At 55.8% G+C, this 17,775-nt stretch overlaps 3 protein-coding genes across 3 annotated transcripts; 1 reads left to right on the forward strand and 2 right to left on the reverse strand.

Moving 5' to 3' along the window:
• Positions 1-2,060: 2,060 nt before the first annotated feature.
• On the reverse strand, positions 2,061-5,375 carry NCLIV_038880 (conserved hypothetical protein; the record flags this gene model as incomplete). The annotated part of the gene is made up of 2 exons (XM_003880797.1): positions 2,061-2,198; positions 2,733-5,375. The coding sequence occupies 2 exons, from the start codon at positions 5,373-5,375 to the stop codon at positions 2,061-2,063; spliced, it is 2,781 nt and encodes a 926-aa protein (XP_003880846.1).
• Positions 5,376-9,272: 3,897 nt separating this feature from the next.
• NCLIV_038890 (hypothetical protein) lies at positions 9,273-14,166 on the forward strand (the record flags this gene model as incomplete). The annotated part of the gene is made up of 5 exons (XM_003880798.1): positions 9,273-11,566; positions 11,783-11,885; positions 12,366-12,775; positions 13,060-13,208; positions 13,505-14,166. 5 exons carry the CDS (start codon positions 9,273-9,275, stop codon positions 14,164-14,166), a joined length of 3,618 nt encoding a protein of 1,205 aa, XP_003880847.1.
• Positions 14,167-14,894: 728 nt separating this feature from the next.
• On the reverse strand, positions 14,895-16,049 carry NCLIV_038900 (srs domain-containing protein; the record flags this gene model as incomplete). Its single annotated transcript, XM_003880799.1, has 1 exon — positions 14,895-16,049. One exon carries the CDS (start codon positions 16,047-16,049, stop codon positions 14,895-14,897), a length of 1,155 nt encoding a protein of 384 aa, XP_003880848.1.
• Between the last annotated feature and the right edge of the window lie 1,726 nt (positions 16,050-17,775).

The raw sequence follows: 17,775 nt of genomic DNA on the forward strand, positions 1-17,775 counted from the left end.
ACGGTGCACACGGCGACCAGAGGTATCAAATAGAGAAACACGGTCCGATGCCACGTGCACTTGGCGAAACGCACGCTGTCTGCGCAGCTAGCAGAACTGTCGTGTGGAGGGTTCCAGTGTTCATCCAGGCGTTGCTTTTTGGCGGGGTCTTGAAGCGCTCTCAACTGAAGAACGCGAAAGTTCAGCATGTGGAAGGAAACGGAACCTCTGTGGCGACCAGCGAATTCACTGTAGCGCTCTCGCACAGCCTCTCTGCAGTCACCACTCTGACGGGCGCACCGGGGCGTCAAGGTCGAGCCCTACAGGGCGTAACCGTCTCAGCCCCGGAAAACGGGGCGGACAGCGTGTAGAGACTTATCGAATATAACGATACAAGCTGGAAACAAAGGACTTCTTAAACTGAGGAGTCAAATGGGTACAAGCTTTAACTGTTTTGAATGCAGCCATGCAAAAGCGACTGTGTATCGCGTCTCGGTGAAGAACGAATTCGCTGGAGTCGGCTTTTCGACACAAACACAAACATCTCGGTGTCGCAACTCGACACCGCGCGGGTTCTTTTTGAAAAGAGTCAAACCCAAATGGTGGTATATGACAAGACAGCTTTTTGCACCAGCCTCTCTGTTCACCAGAGAAAAGACTTGTTTCTCTTGCGTCGGTAAAACCTACAGAGACACACAACGGTCACGGACGTAGAGACTTCGGTAGGCAGAAGAGCAAAGTGCTAGGGCAGTAGGTATGCCGATCTTCGCTGTCGAAGCTGAAAAGATGGATCATTCCCAGTGCATTCATGCATTCACAAGGACCTCCCGCGCTGCGTGTGGCAAGGCGCAGTCAAAAAAACCCTCGCAAGCACCAGAAATGGTGCACTGTTCAAAGCGATTTTGACAGAGGCTGCCAGCATCTGAGTTTCAGAGACAAAAAATCGGATGCAAACAGACGAACTGAAGCAGAAATTCTGTCCGCGAGGGACAGCCGGAAGGAAAGCTGTCGGCAGAACGCGACCCCTTTGCCTGTCAAATAGGGTGAGTATGCAGCCGTTCAGGAAAAGACATTCCCCGTTTGAAACTGGAGCCTTCCGCTAACTGTACAGAACGGGACGCAACCACGGAAAACGTCCGGCTGGTGTCCCTCATTTCTCCACGCTCCTTGCCCCCTAAACGCCCACGCCGCGGGGTGTCTTCCCCTTCTCTCGGCTTTTCTTGCCTGTCACCGTTCTCTCTCGGTCTCTCTTTGTCTGATTAAAACTGTAACGGTTTCGAGAGAGAAGACACAAACCCATCTGCTGTCTCGACTCCGTCCAGCGGCCTCTCCAACAACTCTATATCCGGCAGGTGGAGAAGCAACGGCCTGTCGTGCAAAGGCTCGACTCGCTCGCGAGGCGTCGATCGAGAAGCGCACTGTGTGGAGAGGGAAGACAGTCTTCCTGCCTCTCGTTCTCGCTCCTGCTCCGTCCACTTCTTCCGGTGCCGGTGGAAAATGTCGTACGCTAGTCGCGCCGTTCCGTCAGAAAAGCCCAAGACCAGAGTCTGAGACGCGCTGTCATACCTGCGAGAAACGGAGGAAAAAGACGAAAAGCAAAGAGGGGATACGTGCGAAACAAGCGATACTCAAAGGGAAACAGCCTCTCGCAGATTTGACGCGCAGACAAAGGCACTTTGCACGCATACTAACGGCAATTCACGAAGAACCAAACCGAGTAGCAAGAAAGGTCAAGACGGTGTTTTTCCACACATTCACTCAAATCCAACTAAACCTGCTTCTGAGACAGATAAACAGTCAGTTCGCGTGACAGAAAAGCTCATACACTTCTCGCCCGCGCAGCTCCAGGAGCACGTGCGCCCCCAGCTGCACGCGTGCAATTCATGCAAATGTGCGCACGCCTGTGAAGACATAGTGCCCCCGCCGACGACAAAGTGAATGCATTGGCATGTACAGAGGACATCTACAGAAAACATTCACTCACATCCAAATTCAATAATACGCGTATATATATATATATACCTGTATGCATATATAGATATCGGTATAAATGTGGACAAACACGACGTGCATCTATCTATTTATCTATTTAGATTTGTAGTTTGGAAAGCATCAAGAAGTTGAGAACAGTGTGCTCTTTGGTACCAGAAGGAAGAGATTTTGCGAGATGGAGAGGAAAGTCGGCGCTCCAGAGGGCCCGTGCTGGGCTCGGCACGCAACTGCAAAAAATCAGAAGAGACACACCGAGAAAGCAGTTAGCCTTCGTAGACTGCGGAAATGAAGCTTTTTTGAAGTCCAAAATACGATGCCATTCACGGAAGGAAGGTGTTGAGCCACAGCGTTTTAGGCCTCCGTGTATCTCCAGGCTTTCTGTGCGCTCCCTGTGAACCACGAAATGCGAATGCGCGTCAAAGGTACATTCTATTTTCCGGAATTGTCATGTAATACCATTCTGGTTGCAGATACGACATCTACACCAGCGAGTCAGGTTTATATGCCAACATATAGTCTCATTATAGATACGGACGAGTGAGACGTGCACGTATGAGTGAACGCTCCCTGCATGGACAAGCGTCGGTACAGTTATTTAAGAAGTGCATCTCCTCAGAAGACTTTCTCTGCATGAGCGTCGACAGATACCTCTGGGCAGTGGAGATCAATCCACTGATACATCTGTTTCCCTGATTGTGCCCAAAACGCAAGTAGATGCTGAGAAAAGGGAATGGCGGAATGCACCGTTTGAGTGGACTGACCGTCAGTTGTCTCCAGGGGCGGATTTCGATGTGTTCAGGGCCGCTCTCCGCCTGGGGCGCACCCGTTTCTCTTCTGATCTTCCAGAAAATGCAGCAGGGCCAGAGCTCCGAGTTTTCTCCTGGGTCCATGGCGGCGAGGATGACTCGTTCTTCTGGATCCAGAGCTGCTCCCACGGCTCTCGCCTGCGCCGAAACGCTGGTCCCTTTCGCTCGAGCGTTCTCTCCTTCAGTCTCTTTGTTTCCCGAAAACCCCCCCGAAGACGCAAATGCATGCACCCCGGCGGTCAGCGAGACTCGAGAGACGAGACGCCAGACTACCCCGTCAACCACGCCGCCCTCAGTCCTGGAGAGAGCGCCCGAAACCGCAGGCGAGGCAGCACAGGAAGAACAGGAGGGAGAGCTCCAGGACGGAGAGCGCATTGAGGGTGTTTCGCAGTCAAACAGATGGCAGGAGTGAGAACCTCTGTTGTCCGGTGGGCGGGGGCTGTCTGGTCCAGGGTTCACGTTTTCTTCCTCTCGGCCTCTGTCCGCGGACTTCGTCGCGAGCGTCTCTCCCTCGGCTCGACAAACAGAGTTTACAGAAGCGGCGTCGAAGCCGCAAAAGAAGGAGGGACACTCGGCGGCGTCGCCTCGCAGATGTCGATGTCTCGGGGTCGGGGCTTTCTCGCCCTGCTTCCACACGAGGATCTCGCGCTCTGTCACTGCGACACACCACAGCCCGTTACTCGCTTCTCGCGCGTCTCGGCCATTCCCTCCTCGCGATCGCGCGTCCACCGCTTCGCCCCGGCCCTCCCGCAGACTGTCTCCGCGCTCTCGGTCGCCGCCCCACTCTGTCCCCACATGAAGAGCTACCACCGGAGACTGCGCCCCCCACAAACAGCCGAGACACTTTCCCGTCTCCAAGGCGAAAACCAGGAGAGGGAAAAGCGACGAACGGATGTCGACTCCCGAGATGTCGCTGTCGTCTCGCGGAGCACCGCCCTCCCTCGCGTCCGCTGGGCGATCAGAGAGCGAATGTTTTCTTCCTTCTTCGGAAAGCGCAGCGCCACAATGGACGGAAACGCCCTTCTCGGGAGTTTCCCCCGAGTCTCCTTGTTCACCCTCTCCAGCATTACGGGACGCATCCGAGGCGCGTGCGGGCGACGAGAAGGAGGAAAAGTCGTGGAGCGACGGCGGTCGTCTTTCGAATTCCGCTTCGCGCGATCGGCCCGAAACCGGCGACAAGGCACTCACACAGCGGCGAGGATCTCCATTCGGAGAAGAAAAGGCAGACGGAGACAGAGAAGCCGGCGTTTCCCAGGGACCGGGAGACGCCCCTGAGGCACCGGAAGCTGGAGACGCCGCGGCGAGAACCTCCGCTGGATGTACGCGAGAGAAGTCCTCGTTCTCCGTGCATGCAGAGGACTTTCCTGCCTCGACTCTGTCGCGCATTCCCTCGGATTCGCGGGTAGAGGGAGACGGCAACGCAGCCGACGAAGGCGGGCCATACGCGACGAAAAGCAGGCGCTTCTCACAGTGAAGAGTCGACACAGACAGCAGACCACGCGAGTCCTGCGCGTCTCCGCAAAAAGGAGAGACTCCATTTACGGAAGACGAAGCAAAGGAAGAGGAAGGAGATCCGTCTACGTTTTCCTTCTCTCTCGCTTCGCTCCGTTCTCCACGGCGTTTCTCTGTCTCCTGCCTGCGTGCCTCAGAGCAGGGATTGCAAACTTGTCGGTCTTTTCGCCTCCACCTCGCTCGCAGTGCCTTCTGCCTGTCTAAAATGCATTCTGGAACATTGTATGTGGCTGCGATCTGTCGCGTTTCCAGGAAAAACGCACACACTGCTCCGGAGGCATCTCCGCAAATGACGGAGTTGTTCATGGGGCACGTCAACACCGTGGGAAAGGCAGGTGCCGACGCAGAAGAGGGGAAAGGTTGTATGGAGTGTTTGTGGGCGTCCGCTGTTTCTTTTCGGGAAAGGTGGCGGTTTCCTTGCAACCGGATACGGCCGCTTTCGTCTTGGTCTGTGCGTCTCCTGTTTTCTGTCCCCTCCTGTTCGCAGTCGCCTGCTTGCGCATCCCCTCGCGCTTGGTCGTGCGCGGCGAAAGGCAAGGCGAGCTCGCCGAGAAAGGCGACGTTTTCGGGGGAGAAACACCGGATTTTCCCGTCGCGAAACGCGAGAAAGACGACGCCTCGCGCGCCGCCTAGCGACGCGTCCTCGTTCAAGGCGCCACACGCACAGCCGCCCCACTCCCTCGGAAAGGCCAGCTCGTACAGTGAGCATCCGAACACAGCAGAGAGCACCTCAATGCGCGAGAAGGACGCGACGAGAATGCCGCCGTGCGCGGTCCTGTTTTTGCGCGACCGCAGCCGCGCAGAGAGTGTCGCTACACCACAAGGCGCAGGTGAGGCGGAGGCGGGAGAGGGATTGGAAGTCGAAAAGAGAGAGAAAACCTTCGGGAGAAAGGGAGCGAGACCCGAGTCCTGGAAGAAGGACGGCGCAGAGGCGAGACGAAAAGAGAAAAAGCCCGAGACGACGGGAGGACGCGTCGCCGGAGGAAGGTGAGAAGCTGAAGTCACGACTGACGCGAAACGATGAGAAGGAGGCGGCAGAGAAGACGAAGAAGAAGCGGAAGAAGGGAAGGACGTTGCTGCGCCCATTGTGGAGGAAAACAGAGGCGGCGAGAAACACAGGACAAGAGAGAAAGAAACAAGAGCGAAACACCCGCTATAAAAGAAAAGAGAAGGCGGGGAAGACGCTAGGCAGTGCTACCTCCGCATTTCCCAGTTCCGAGTCGCTTCGGCTCTCGTCTTGTGGTCTTCTCTGCTGTCCCCCGAGTCGCGCACGCCTCGCTTTTCTGCCGAGTCATCTTTGTCGAAGGCAAAGCGAAGAAAGAGACACGAGATGCGTCCTAAGTGGGGTCTTCTGCTCGCGTCCCGGTCGTCGCTGTGTCTTCTCTCCGAGTCAGAAGGCTATGTGGAAAACAGTAACGGGTCTCTGCGAGAAATGGTGAGCTCCTCTCGAGTCTGTTTCCTCCGTACCCGTGGCTTCATCTTCATGCTGGTTTCGCAAATGGAACATTTGTCGCTGTTCCCCAAATAGCGGAAAAGAAAATCAGGATCTGCCGAAAGGGTTTGTTTTCATGCGGCCGTCGCCTTCTCCTCTTTACAAATCTGTCCCCCTCCCTTTCTCTTCTTGTCGTCTACTTCTCTTTATCTTCTTGTCTTCTACTTCCCTTTGTCTTGTTGTCTTCTTCTCTTTCATCTCTTGTCTTGTTTTGGGTTCTTCTGATGACGGTTCACCGCGAGGCAAGGCGGCGAGCCGAGCAAGACCGGGCCGGGGGCGCAGAGGCGTCACCGTGTAAGAATCCCAGGCAGGAAAAAGGGAAACAGGGAGAAAGAGAGAAGACAACGGAGCACAATTTGGTGGCAAAGGAGAGAAAAGAAGAGGAAAAAGACGAGGCAACACCAGAGAAGAAACAGAGGGCGAGGGCGGCGGGTGACGCGGCGGGCGTTTTTTGCGAAAGAAAACGAGGCTAGACGAAGGGAAAGAGAAGCGGTACAAGGCGGGAAGTAGTGTGCGTGGATTTGGACGACGAGAGAATGAGTAAGCGCTTTATCACTTTCCAGAAGAAAAGAAAGCCGAGGACGAGAGGGACTGGACGCTCAGGAGAGATGCCTCGCGAGGGCGAAGGAGACACCCCCCTCGTCGGAGAAGACAGGAAAAGGAAGAAACGTCTGCTGGGCGCGGTTTCCATTCCTCCGCGCTCTACGGTTTAGGGTGTTTGTTGTGGTTCTCCAGAGAAAGGAAGCAGGGTATACAACGAAACGAACAGCCGCTGTTCTCTCTCCGCTTTGCTGGCTCTGGCTCGGCGGTAACTGCATGCCCCCGCTCGCTATCGCTCGCCTGCTCCACCCTCCCTGCAGGCTAATCCCCCTTGCGCCAACACCGTGATGTTTGACGTTTCCTTCGTCTTTGCTTTTTGCCCGAGTTCGTTGGGTCTTCTCGCACCGCGTTCCGGATTTCGTGTTCGGGAAACCGCGAGTGTCTCGCCGGCTTCGCGCGCAAACTCCGCGCCCGGTTTCGTCGTGTCGCTCCGTGCCGCGTTGAGTCTCGGCAGCACACACGGCGTGTGTCGAAACGCGGCACGTTGAGAGACGGGACAGAAGAAAGGCTTTTGTTTGCCTTTCCGCTCTAACACAAAAAGGGGGGAAAAAAAGAGGGAAGGATCGGAGAGCCGTCCACAGAAATGGCGACTTCGGTTTCGCGGGCAAACGGACGCGCGAGCGGCCCAAAAAGGGAAGGCGCGGCAGACACACACTGCGAGAGTGAGAGAGGAAGTTTCCTCTGAATTCAGGGATGGCTTTCCCCGAAGCTCCTTTTCTCCCACGTCCCTTCTCCGCAGAGATCTTCCTGCCTTTTCGCGTCGCTGGCCCGCCTCGTCTCCTGCGGGCCGTTGAACCTGCTGAGACTCGTCTCTGCCGCGCTGTGGGTCGCTCGCACTCTCAAACGCTTTTTTGTGCCTTTTTCTTCTCACGCGTCGTGTTCTCTCCGGCGGGGTTGCCCCCGTCCCTCTCGTGGTTCCCGGCCTGTGTGTCGTCTCTAGGATCTTCCTGTTTCCCTCGCTCCGCGCGCGCGAACCTGCTAGCGTCCCGGACCAGTCGCTGGTGATTGCCCTCGGTCCTTACCGATTGCTTTCGCTCTTCTTGTGTGCCGCCCCTCTCTCACGCTTTCTTGAACTAAGTTAGAAGATGTGCGTATCCACTCTTCACCTTCTCGGACCTTAGAAGATGTGCGTATCCACTTGTCACCTTCTCGGACCTCGATGCCGGATTGAAGATCGCCAAGAGGGCCAGCGTCTGACACGCAGGAAAAATTCAGAGATCTCCCGACGGGTTGGTACACCGGGCGTCGCTTCACGCAAAGGCCCCACGTACGAACAAATGTGTATGTATGTGTATGATTTGTGGAACAAATGTGTATGTGTGCGTATGATTTGTGGAACAAATGTGTATGTGTGTGTGTGCGATTTGTGGAACAAATGTGTATGTGTGTGTGTGCGATTTGTGGAACAAATGTGTATGTGTGTGTGTGCGATTTGTGGAACAAATGTGTATGTGTGTGTGTGCGATTTGTGGAACAAATGTGTATGTGTGTGTGTGCGATTTGTGGAACAAATGTGTATGTGTGTGTGTGCGATTTGTGGAACAAATGTGTATGTGTGTGTGTGCGATTTGTGGAACAACGTCTGATGAAGTGCACCAGTTCAACTGTAAAATTGCGCGGCACATTTGTGCACCTGAGAGGGTCCGCACAGAATCGACACAACTGCCGTTTCACGCATTTTTGGCCACGAGTTTCGGGGAAAAAAGATGTGTGATGCATGCAATATGTGACCGAAAAAACAAAAGCCGCAGTTGAGGTGCCGAGCTGGCGTCTCCACAGGAGCCCGCGGTGCGGACGGCCCCACGGGAAACCCTAAAATGCGAGATAGGTCATGTTTTATGCCGCGCAAGCACGCGTGCGTCGATGTAAAGCGTCTGTAGTTCTCTCCTACTCGTACTAGAGCTCAAATTCACATACATCGAAATTTAAATCTGTCTGTGTGCATATGTCGGTACATCTTGGAGAAAGTCCCTTGGAGTTGACCGCGCTGCGGAGATGTGCCGGGGGGTCTGAATACATTAGTTCTCGTGTCGAAAGAGACGTCTGGTTGCCGCTGAATTGTCTCAATAGCATGTGCCTGTGTATGTGAGTTCACATGTGCTTCCATAGAGCTGTGCTGCGTACAGAGGCGCGTCTTCACGAGGCTGTTTCTCGCTCTCTCAACGACTAAAATTCACCCCCGCCTCGTTCAAAGCCGTAACTTCTCCAATTTCGCGTCCCCATGCTTTTGCCCATGCCTGACGATCCCTGACGATGAACATGCGTATACGAGCGAGCTTCGACGCGCGTGCCTGCAAACAATCTCCGCAGAGACATCCGTTTATGTTTTGTTCGCATCTGCTCACAGCAGCTGGATCTGCGAGAGACTGGCTCTTCCCTGTGCCTCGAGCGGCCCGCGCCGTCCAAGACGTCCTCTTCAGGGAGACCGGAGAAAAACGCTCGTTTCTGTCCACCAACTGAGCAGTGTTCAAAAGCTGGTGTCCCTGAGCGATTAAAAAAGTTTGGAGTTTCCGACAGAAAAAAGACCCCTCGACCTACGGAACCTTTTTTCGTCCCACGCTGAGATTAGTGGACGTTGAGAACCAGGCGTGAGGGGACAAAGCGCGAAAGGGACGGGGCGGCAAAAAGCCATCAGACAGGCCGCTGAGCAGCTATGTCTTCCTGTTTGTTTCTTGCGGAGTGGAGCGGGCGTCCGTTTTTTGAAGTTCCCTCAGTGTCTGTCTCCCCGCTCTTTTGCTTCTCGCGTTCTCTCCGCTGCCGCTGCGTCTCCGGCCTCCATCTCTCTCAGCCCCCCTCCGGCCTTGCTTCCTCCTGCTGGCCTGACGCCTTCTCCGCTTCGGCCTCCGGGCGCCTGCGAGGAGAAAACATGCGTGCGCTCTGACGGAGTCGCCATGAGCTCGTTTGCGCCGCCTGCCGTGTTCTCTGACTCCGGGAGGCAGCGTTCCTCTTGCCACTTGGTGTCTCCTCCAGATCCGCTCGTGAAGCCGCTGCTGTCCGAGTTTCTTCCTCAAAGTGCTTCGCGCTCCCGTGCCTCTTCGCGGCCTGACGACCCTCCCGCCTTTCCTTCTTCAGCCTCTACGAGCTCTTTCTCTTCTCCTGCTGCGAGTCTCCCCCCGCCGCGAAGCCCCCAGACGCCAGGCGACGCCGTGTCTCTGCCGTCGGCCTGTATTCCGTTTCCTGCTCGCAGTCTCGCCCAGCTGTGGAGGAAGAAGTCGAGCGGCGACAGCAGCGGGTCTGCCTCCTTCGCGTCCTGTCTCATGAGGAAACTCTGGTCGGCTACCGCCATGAGGGACGACAGCGCGCTGGAGTGCGGGGACAGCCATACCCCACCTGCAGAGAGGCTCGGCAGGCAGGGCGTCGATCTCGCCAGCGACGGGCGAGAGGCCTCGCGGGGCCAAGAGGCCGAGAGAGGCGAACTGAGCCGGATCGTTCTTCTCTCGGAATCTTCGTCTGCTTCGGCGCCTCGCAGTCGACGAGAACAGGCCGACAGTTCCGGCGCCTGTTCTGAAGCTGCGCGGGCCACACAGACGACCCACGCGGGGCCGTGGTGGCAAACCCGCGAAGGCGAGAGGGACCACGAACGCCGCCCGGGAACGGACGTCGAAGCCTCGCGAGAAGACGAGAGTGAAGAAGCGGGCGAAAGAGAAGATATGGAAGAAGTCCTTGAAGGGCCAGAAGACGTGAATGAGTTCGAGGAAGCACCGGACTTCTTCACTGAATTTGTCGATGTCCCTGACGACGATGAGGACCAGGGGGAAGAGGGCGGAAGGCATGTTTCTCCCTCACCTCCTGCACGACTCTCGCGGCTACATGAAAGCGATACTTTTTCGCTTTCGACCGCGACTTCCGGGGCGCGTGCGCCTCGCGAGACCCTGCGAGGACGCGAACAAAAGACCGAACATGTGGAAGATGCGCGAGCGCGAGAACAAGGTCGTACGCCCCTGGCGTGTGCGCAAATGCCTGCCTCCGCCCGCAGTTGCTCGCCTGCGCCTGCTGCCCCGCGGCCGTGGATAGGTACGCGTTGCGAGTCGCCGGCAGCACACTCCGCGTTTGGCCACAGCGTTCCGCAGTCCTCAACTTCCGCCTCTGCCCCGTTTTCCGCTTCCTCCGGCTCTCCAGGTCGCGTGCCCGTCCACCTGCCGTCTCCCGAACCCCGCCCAAGTTCTGCGGAGCTTCCGACGCCGCACGCGCCTCTGTGCGGGAGCGGGCCGGAGACGGAGGTGGCGACGTCGGCGGCTGCGCCTCTTCTTTTTGGAGAGAGGACCGAGGCGAAGAAAGGACAGGGGCGGAGGCTATTGAGCATCTCACCCCAGCAAGCGGTCTTGCCCCCTCTTTTCGAGACAAACATCGGGATCGACCGGCCAGCTCTGGAGACGGGGCAAACGCCCGTTTCAGGACATCGGTTTCCCCAACAGGGGGACGACGGTAACTCTCTGGTGGCTCGACTGTTGCTTCCCTCCCCCTCGCCTTCCTTACCACTTGCTCCAGAAGCGCCTGCTTTCTCCTCGAACGGTGCGACAGGTTCTAGCCGTCTCTCGTGCGCCCAGTCGTCATGTGGTACGTCTGAGTGTTCCGAGGACGACTCAGCCGCCGAGGAGGCCGCGTCGGCGCGCTCTTTCTGGTCGTGTTTCTCCTTCGTCCCCTTCTCACTCACGTGTCTTTCTTCCCCCTGTTTTCTTCTCTCCACCCAGCTCCTCTCGACTTCTCTGCGCGGTTTGTCTCTGCGCTCGCCGACCCCCTCGAGTGCCGACTCCCCTGTATCGAGGGTCGGGGCGGTGGCCCGCCGTTCGCGTCTGCGTCGTTGCCTGGTTGCGGTCTTTGTCACTCTTCCCCTTGCGCTCCTCCTGCTCCCCCTCAACCTCGTTTTCCTTCTCGCGCAGCTGCTGCGGCGCGGCGTCGAGTTGCTCCTTCCGCCGCCGCTTCCCGCTCACTTCAGATGGAAGAAGTTCGTCGCCTTCCTCGGCCCCGGCTGGCTCGTGGCGATGGCGTACCTGGATCCGGGAAACCTCGAAGGCGATTTGCAAGCTGGAAGCAGAAGAGAAGAGCCTGGCATTCTTCCGCCGGGCACGCCCGACCCCAAGGGACACGCCCTCCTGTGGGTTCTCTTGTGGGGCCACGCAGGGGGTTGGATCTTTCAAGTCCTGGCCGCCAGGCTCGGAAACGCCACGGGCGTCGACCTAGCCACGTAGGCCAAGCGGGGACACGAGAAGCGAGGAAGCGGAAGAGGAAAAGGCGAGAAGCGAGGAAGGGGATGAGGGGGAAAAGAGCGAGGACAGGCCAGAGGTGCCGATTGGTGGGACTCGAAAAAACAAACACCAGAGGGGGGGGTGCGTTTCACCGCGACGGCTTCTCGTCGCGTAAGTCGGCCTTCCTGTCTTTGTGGATGTTTCTCCACCTCCAGTCTCTGCAGGCGGCAATACAGTCGGAGCGTCGCCTGGCTCCTCTGGGTCCTCACGGAGATCGCGATTCTGGGCGCCGACATCCAAGCCGTGATCGGTTGCGCGGTGAGTTTTTTTGCCGATAGGCCGTGTGAAAAAACAGAAACAGTCCGCGCGTTCTTTTCTCCTTCCTAAGGAAGGAGTTCTTCTCGTCTTTCTGTCTGGGTATGCCGTAGCTCGAACCCCTTCACGGCGTTTGTGGCAATCCACTTCCTGGTCGGCTCTCCATCGTCTTTGTCTCCACACCTTTCGCTTCACACTTCTTTTCCTCCTCTCCTCGAAGTGTCTGCCATCGATCCCGCCTCCGGAGTCTTCTCTCTCGATTGCCCCTCCCCTACGCCTGCTCGTAAACCCTTCTTCGATGCTTTTGTTTTTCCTCAAGTTCTTTCTTCCTCGTCTCTCTTTCCGTCTCTCTCGATCTCTCGACTCCTCTGTCTTTGTCTGCTCCCTCTTTCTCGTCATCACCCTCGGCTTTCTTGCGCGGAACTCTGTGTCGTTTCCTCCCATTCTTTCCTGGCCCTCCATTCTGTGCGTCCGTTCCCTCAGGTCGCCTTCAATCTGCTCCTCGGGCTCCCTGTGTGGGTCGGGGTTCTCGTGACTCTCGTGGACTCGTTCACCTTCCTCTCCCTGAATGCCGAGAGGACTCAGCAGCTGGAGCGGGTGTTTTCCTTCTTCATCGGCATCATGGCCATCGCGTTCGGCTATACGCTTGTCCTTTCGAAGCCGTCTTTCCGCCTGATTATCCACGGCCTGGTGGCGCCTACGCTGCCCCGCACGCGCGCAGACGCCTTCGATCTCCTCGCCCTCGTGGGATGCATCATCATGCCGCACAACATCTTCCTCCACAGCGCTCTTGTCCTGACCAGAAATGTCAAGAGAAGGCGACCCGACAAGGTGGCGGAGGCAAACTACTACTTCTCCCTTGAAGCTGCCCTCGCGCTCGCCGTCTCCTTCGTGTAAGGAAAGATTTCGAAGCCTCGGGGATGCCGATCAACGTAAAGCGAAACGGAAAATATAGATGTGTGTGCACACGTGTACGCATATATAAATATAGATATAGTTGTGTAGATGGACAGAGTAGGTGTGTATATAGGGTACAGAGGTAATCCGGCAACGGGTGCTCGCGATTGAAGTTTTAGGTAGAGTGCTTTCTCTGACACTTTCTTGCGCTTTTTTGCCGTTGAGGAGAGTGCAGGAGAAAGACGTGAGGGTTTTCGGGTTGCCTTGTCTCTCCTTTCAGCTTAAACAGCTGCGTCTTGTGCGCCTTCGCAAATCCCCGCGTGAAGACTCCGGAAGGCGAAGACCTCACCCTTTCCACCGCCCCCGAGGCTCTCCAGAGCGCCTTTGGTCATGGCGCTCTTTACATTTGGGCGACGGGGCTTCTTGCAGGTGAGTGATGCGGCCATGTGGAGACAGCAGGGGCGACAGGGAATTTGAAGAAAACGGAGAAGGAACAGGGAGAAGAGCGAAGAGACAACGTTTGGACGGGGCCTCTTGCTTTCCGGAGCGAGTAAAGGAAAAGGGATAGTTGCATCTTTTTCTGTTTGCGTGTGCGTGTACGCATCTCCCTACGCGAATGTGTGGATGCCGTGTGTACGTAAATGACGGCTTCCTGTCTCTTGACCGATGCGTGGCCTTTTCCGTCATGCGCCGCTTGTTCCTCATCCACCTGTTTTTTCCTTCAGCTGGACAGAATGCGGCGATGGCCGGGACATACGCGGGGCAGTTTGTGATGCAGGGTTTTCTCAACCTTCATTTCTCGCGCCCCGTTCGCCTCGTCCTCACGCGCTTAGTGACCATCCTTCCCGTCGCCGTTCTGGCGGACCTCGACCAAGCCGTTGTCGATTCGATCTGTCGCGCGGTGAACATTGCGCAAGCTTTTCTTCTTCCTTTCGCCCTCGTTCCGCTCCTCCTTTTTTCGGCCTCCCCCCGAGTGATGGGGAAATTCGCGCTCAACGGTTTGCGCTGGTTGGCCGTCTTTGCCCTGGCTCTTGTCGTCACAGCAGGGAACTTCGCGGTGGCGTTTTTTCAACTGTCCGCGCTCCAGCTGTCTCCGCAGCTCTGGATCGCAGGGTTCACTCTCCTCCTGCTGTATGCCGCTGTTCTTATCCTTATCGCTCGGCAAAAGATTCGAGGAGTCTTCTGCGTCTACCTCCTTGGCGCTGCAAGGCAACGACCAGAGAGAGGAAGCTTGGAAGGAGAAGGCGTGGAAGAGAGGGGAGGAGACGCGACCGAAAGACTCCGAGGAAATCCGCTAGCATCCGCAGGACACGCGCAAGATATTTCCGTCCTTGGAGACGCCAGCATTGTGCCTGTCTCCTCGGGGACAGATGGGGAGGGACCGTAGTGTGGGGTGGTCGAGCGGAGAGAGATGCGGAGTGACAAGATCTAGAAAAGAGAGGGCGTCTGCCGAGAGCCAGTCTGGAGTTCGAAAGAGCAGTCGGAGGCCCCAGGCAAAGAATACGTTTTCGCAAAGAGGTGAAGGGTAGCTGGCGGAAATCACTCGGTCAAATGTTTTATTTCATGTGATACTCTTATTTCACAGCCTCGCTATATGCTTCTTCGCCTCTTTTGGTATGACCTATCTTGTTCTCGTTCGTTGCATTCTTCGGGAAGGAAAAAAGCTCGTAGATGGGCGATGGATACCCACGAGCGGTGCACATGGTGAAGCCGGAAAACAGAGCCAAGAAGGGTATGGCGGGGAAAAGAGAGGCCGCGCGAACAGAAAAAGTACATCTTGTGGCTGTTACTGTCTCTCGTCAAAGGGTGAAGAATACTTTCGGAGTCCCACACGGATCAGGAACTGAGAATTCGAGACAGAAGCCATCACTGAATTCCACGGCGACTGGTACAGCAAGGAAACAGCTGATGGGTCCTTCAATGCAAAAAGATAATTTTGTGGCATCGTTCTCAGCGAACAGAAATAACGACTCAGGATAGATACCTGTGTGCTTCCTACGGTATCCCAATCTGGTATGATGCCGCCAGGAACCCGAAGACCTGTTCAAATTGACACGCAGCGGTGCCCGGTCAAAAAACCTACCTCGAACACCTGCAGTTGTCACCGAACTCGGCTCACACCACACAAGCAGAAAATGTCAACAGCGCCAGAAAGGAAACAACCGAAGAGACCACACCACCCATGCCCCCAGACAGGGACGCGGCTGATGCCACACCCTCAATCGTCACATCAACGCTGCAGACGGTCGGTGACTCGGTTGCAGGTTCCCCTTTCTCCTTAGAGGGCTGACTCGTCTTTTTCTGGCAGCCAACCATAATCTTCGTTGCCTCCTCCGGAAAACCGTCCTCTGGAATCGCCAGAGTGAATGAGTGACTGCTTGTGTTTTCCTTCCACCAGTTGCTTTCGTACGCTGGGATAACTTCTGTGTAATTGCCACTACACTCGGCGGAGGCGTTCTTTCCCGCCTGACTAACACAGTACGTGTTTTGGTATTCCGTCGGGAGAACTTCTCCTTCGCTTCCGCACACCAGAGTGAAGCTGTTTTGAGAGGGGCTTAACGTGACGGTTTGGTGTGTTGGATTGCTGGTCTTTCCGTACGCACATGTGACTGTCTGGTTTTCAGTCACACTTTCTCTCGCCTCAAGCGTCACTGTCAACTTGCATTTGGTGTTCTTTTTATTTTGGTCTAGGCAACCCACAATGAACTTTTTGTCGGTGTAGGGGAGATTCTCCTTGGGAATAGTCATCTTCTTGACCGTGTTTGCCTGATCTGTGACCTGTACCCATTTGACTTCCTCGGCGTTGCCGGTGAGTAGGGTCGTGACACTGACACATTGAGTCGTCTGCCCATTTCGTTTGCAGTCCTTCAGGTCTGGCGTGTTTTCTGGACAAACCTGTTTCTCGGTCAGTTCTTCTGGTGCACATTTCAGATCATTCTGACACACCAACTGCAGCGCAGATTTCGTTGCCGACAGTGTTGCCTGAAGCTCCTTTGGATCTCCTTGCTCCATCGAATTGCAGGTGCACGTTGTCTGACTCCCGCCTTCTTCAATACACTCCGAGGCCTTTGCCTCCAACGCCATCGCTTGGATCACAAAGGAAGACGGACAACCAGATAACCCCGCCGTGCTCACGAGCAATACCAAGAAAACTAACCCCAAGCGAGAGGCAAGTGCCAATTTCAGCGGCACTCTGTTCACAGGAAGAAAACGCGATGCCGACGGTGAGGCCTCAACAGCCGCTGCGCCCGCCAAACGCACATGCGCCATGGTTTGACGGAGGTGTTATTGTCTACTGAAAGAGGGTACAGTGTAGGGAAATCTGAGATTGTCAGGGAGACACCCGAACTTACGATACGGGTGAAAAGTGCAGGGAAAATGCAAGAGATAGCCTGCGCATGTAAATACAGATGTTTGCGTCCGCGCAGAGCTTGCTTGCCTTAAGGCAGGGTTCTGCAGGGACTGAAGCATAAAGAGATCGGCCAACTGGTGACACCTTGCAAGTCCCGTCTCCTCAAAACTCGTCTCGTTGCCTGTACCTTTTCTGATGATAGAGAAAATGAAGTGCCACGAAGAAGAAGCAAGGGGTTCTAAACCAACAACTCGACAGGCACCTCGCTCCGTGAGCCCGCGCCGCGTTCGCCCGGAACGAGATTGTTGCCGTCCGAAGCATCCGCTCATCCAGCGGGGGACACCCGCTCGGGTCTGGGGCACTCGGCTACACAGGAAAGGGATGCATGCTTGCTGTATAATCCAGGCAAAGCTACTATGTCCTAGCACACCTCATATTCCACATAGCCTTGTCCGAGGCCGGATTTTTTCGTGTGACCCCAGCAGACCATGTCGAACTCGAGCGCTCGGACTTCAATCTCCAGCGCATGCCTCGTCGATGAGACGCACGCGACACAGCTGGGCGGCGGTACTACCTAACGCAACGAATGGGACGGTCAAGAGTAGATTCCTTCATTTTTGGATACACTCACTCGATCACTTTATTTAAAATAAGTTTTCATACACATAAACTCGGGGTATCTTCGGGTATGTCCACTCCTTTTCGGAATGTGTCAAGGGGCCGCTCATGACGCCAGTATAGTGAAATGTGTAGGGAGCCGCTGGCGAGGGAGAAAGTGAGCGCGAGGGGGGCGGAAACGCTACCTCGCGAGGGGGGAGGGGGGTGCCAGAGGTATTGTTATGAGAAAACAGGAACCTGGAAAGCCTAATGCCAAAGTGGAGTGAGGAGGGTCATCCTTGGGTTCTCCTTTCACTCAAAAACACCATCGGTCTGCCACGGGTACTCTCCATTCAGAGCTGCCAGCCTGCGTCCCTCGGCCGCTCGCGTCTAGTCCGAATTGAGCGGCTTACCAGCAGCGCACATGAGGGCGTGTTCCGGAATAAGCAGCGGTGTAGATGAGTTCATTCCTCGTTTATGGTGAGCATGTGGAGTTCTCCCCGATGTTTGTCTCTCTAACTGTAAACGAGATCCGCCTTTAGCCACGACTCGCCACCGATGGCTCGCCCAATTCGTGCTTACTGCGTGCGCCGGCAGACAAGGGCAAGTCAGAGGTATCAGCTAGATGTTGGTTTGCCTCCTTCGCACTCGTCGAACGCCATGTCTACCATACAGTTTCGGTGTGAGCAGGAACATTATCAGTGTGACAAACACTTGTTTCCACATGGCAGCAAAGATGATACGGTCCATGGAATGTTTCCCGCCGGATTCCATCATATCGCAACAAGATGGTCGTTGACGTACCATACGCAGCTCTCCAGTGCCATGTTGGCTCGCCTCTGGTGACGGTCCTGGGTGGTTGAGCACAATTATAAAGCGGTAAAAGGTGATCTCCTTCCGTGCAGATGTCCATACTCGTGATGTCCAGTTAATCGCCGCCGGTTTCACAGGTGTCTTTAGCGGACGGTTCTGGAGCATACGAGGGTACGATTGTTGAGTTTGCCTATCTCATTTTCTACACAACTGTGGAGCGTGGAGCCTTTCTAG

The sequence above is a fragment of the Neospora caninum genome, chromosome IX (assembly GCF_000208865.1).
Source record: "Neospora caninum Liverpool complete genome, chromosome IX".
In the NCBI taxonomy this organism is placed as follows: domain Eukaryota; phylum Apicomplexa; class Conoidasida; order Eucoccidiorida; family Sarcocystidae; genus Neospora; species Neospora caninum.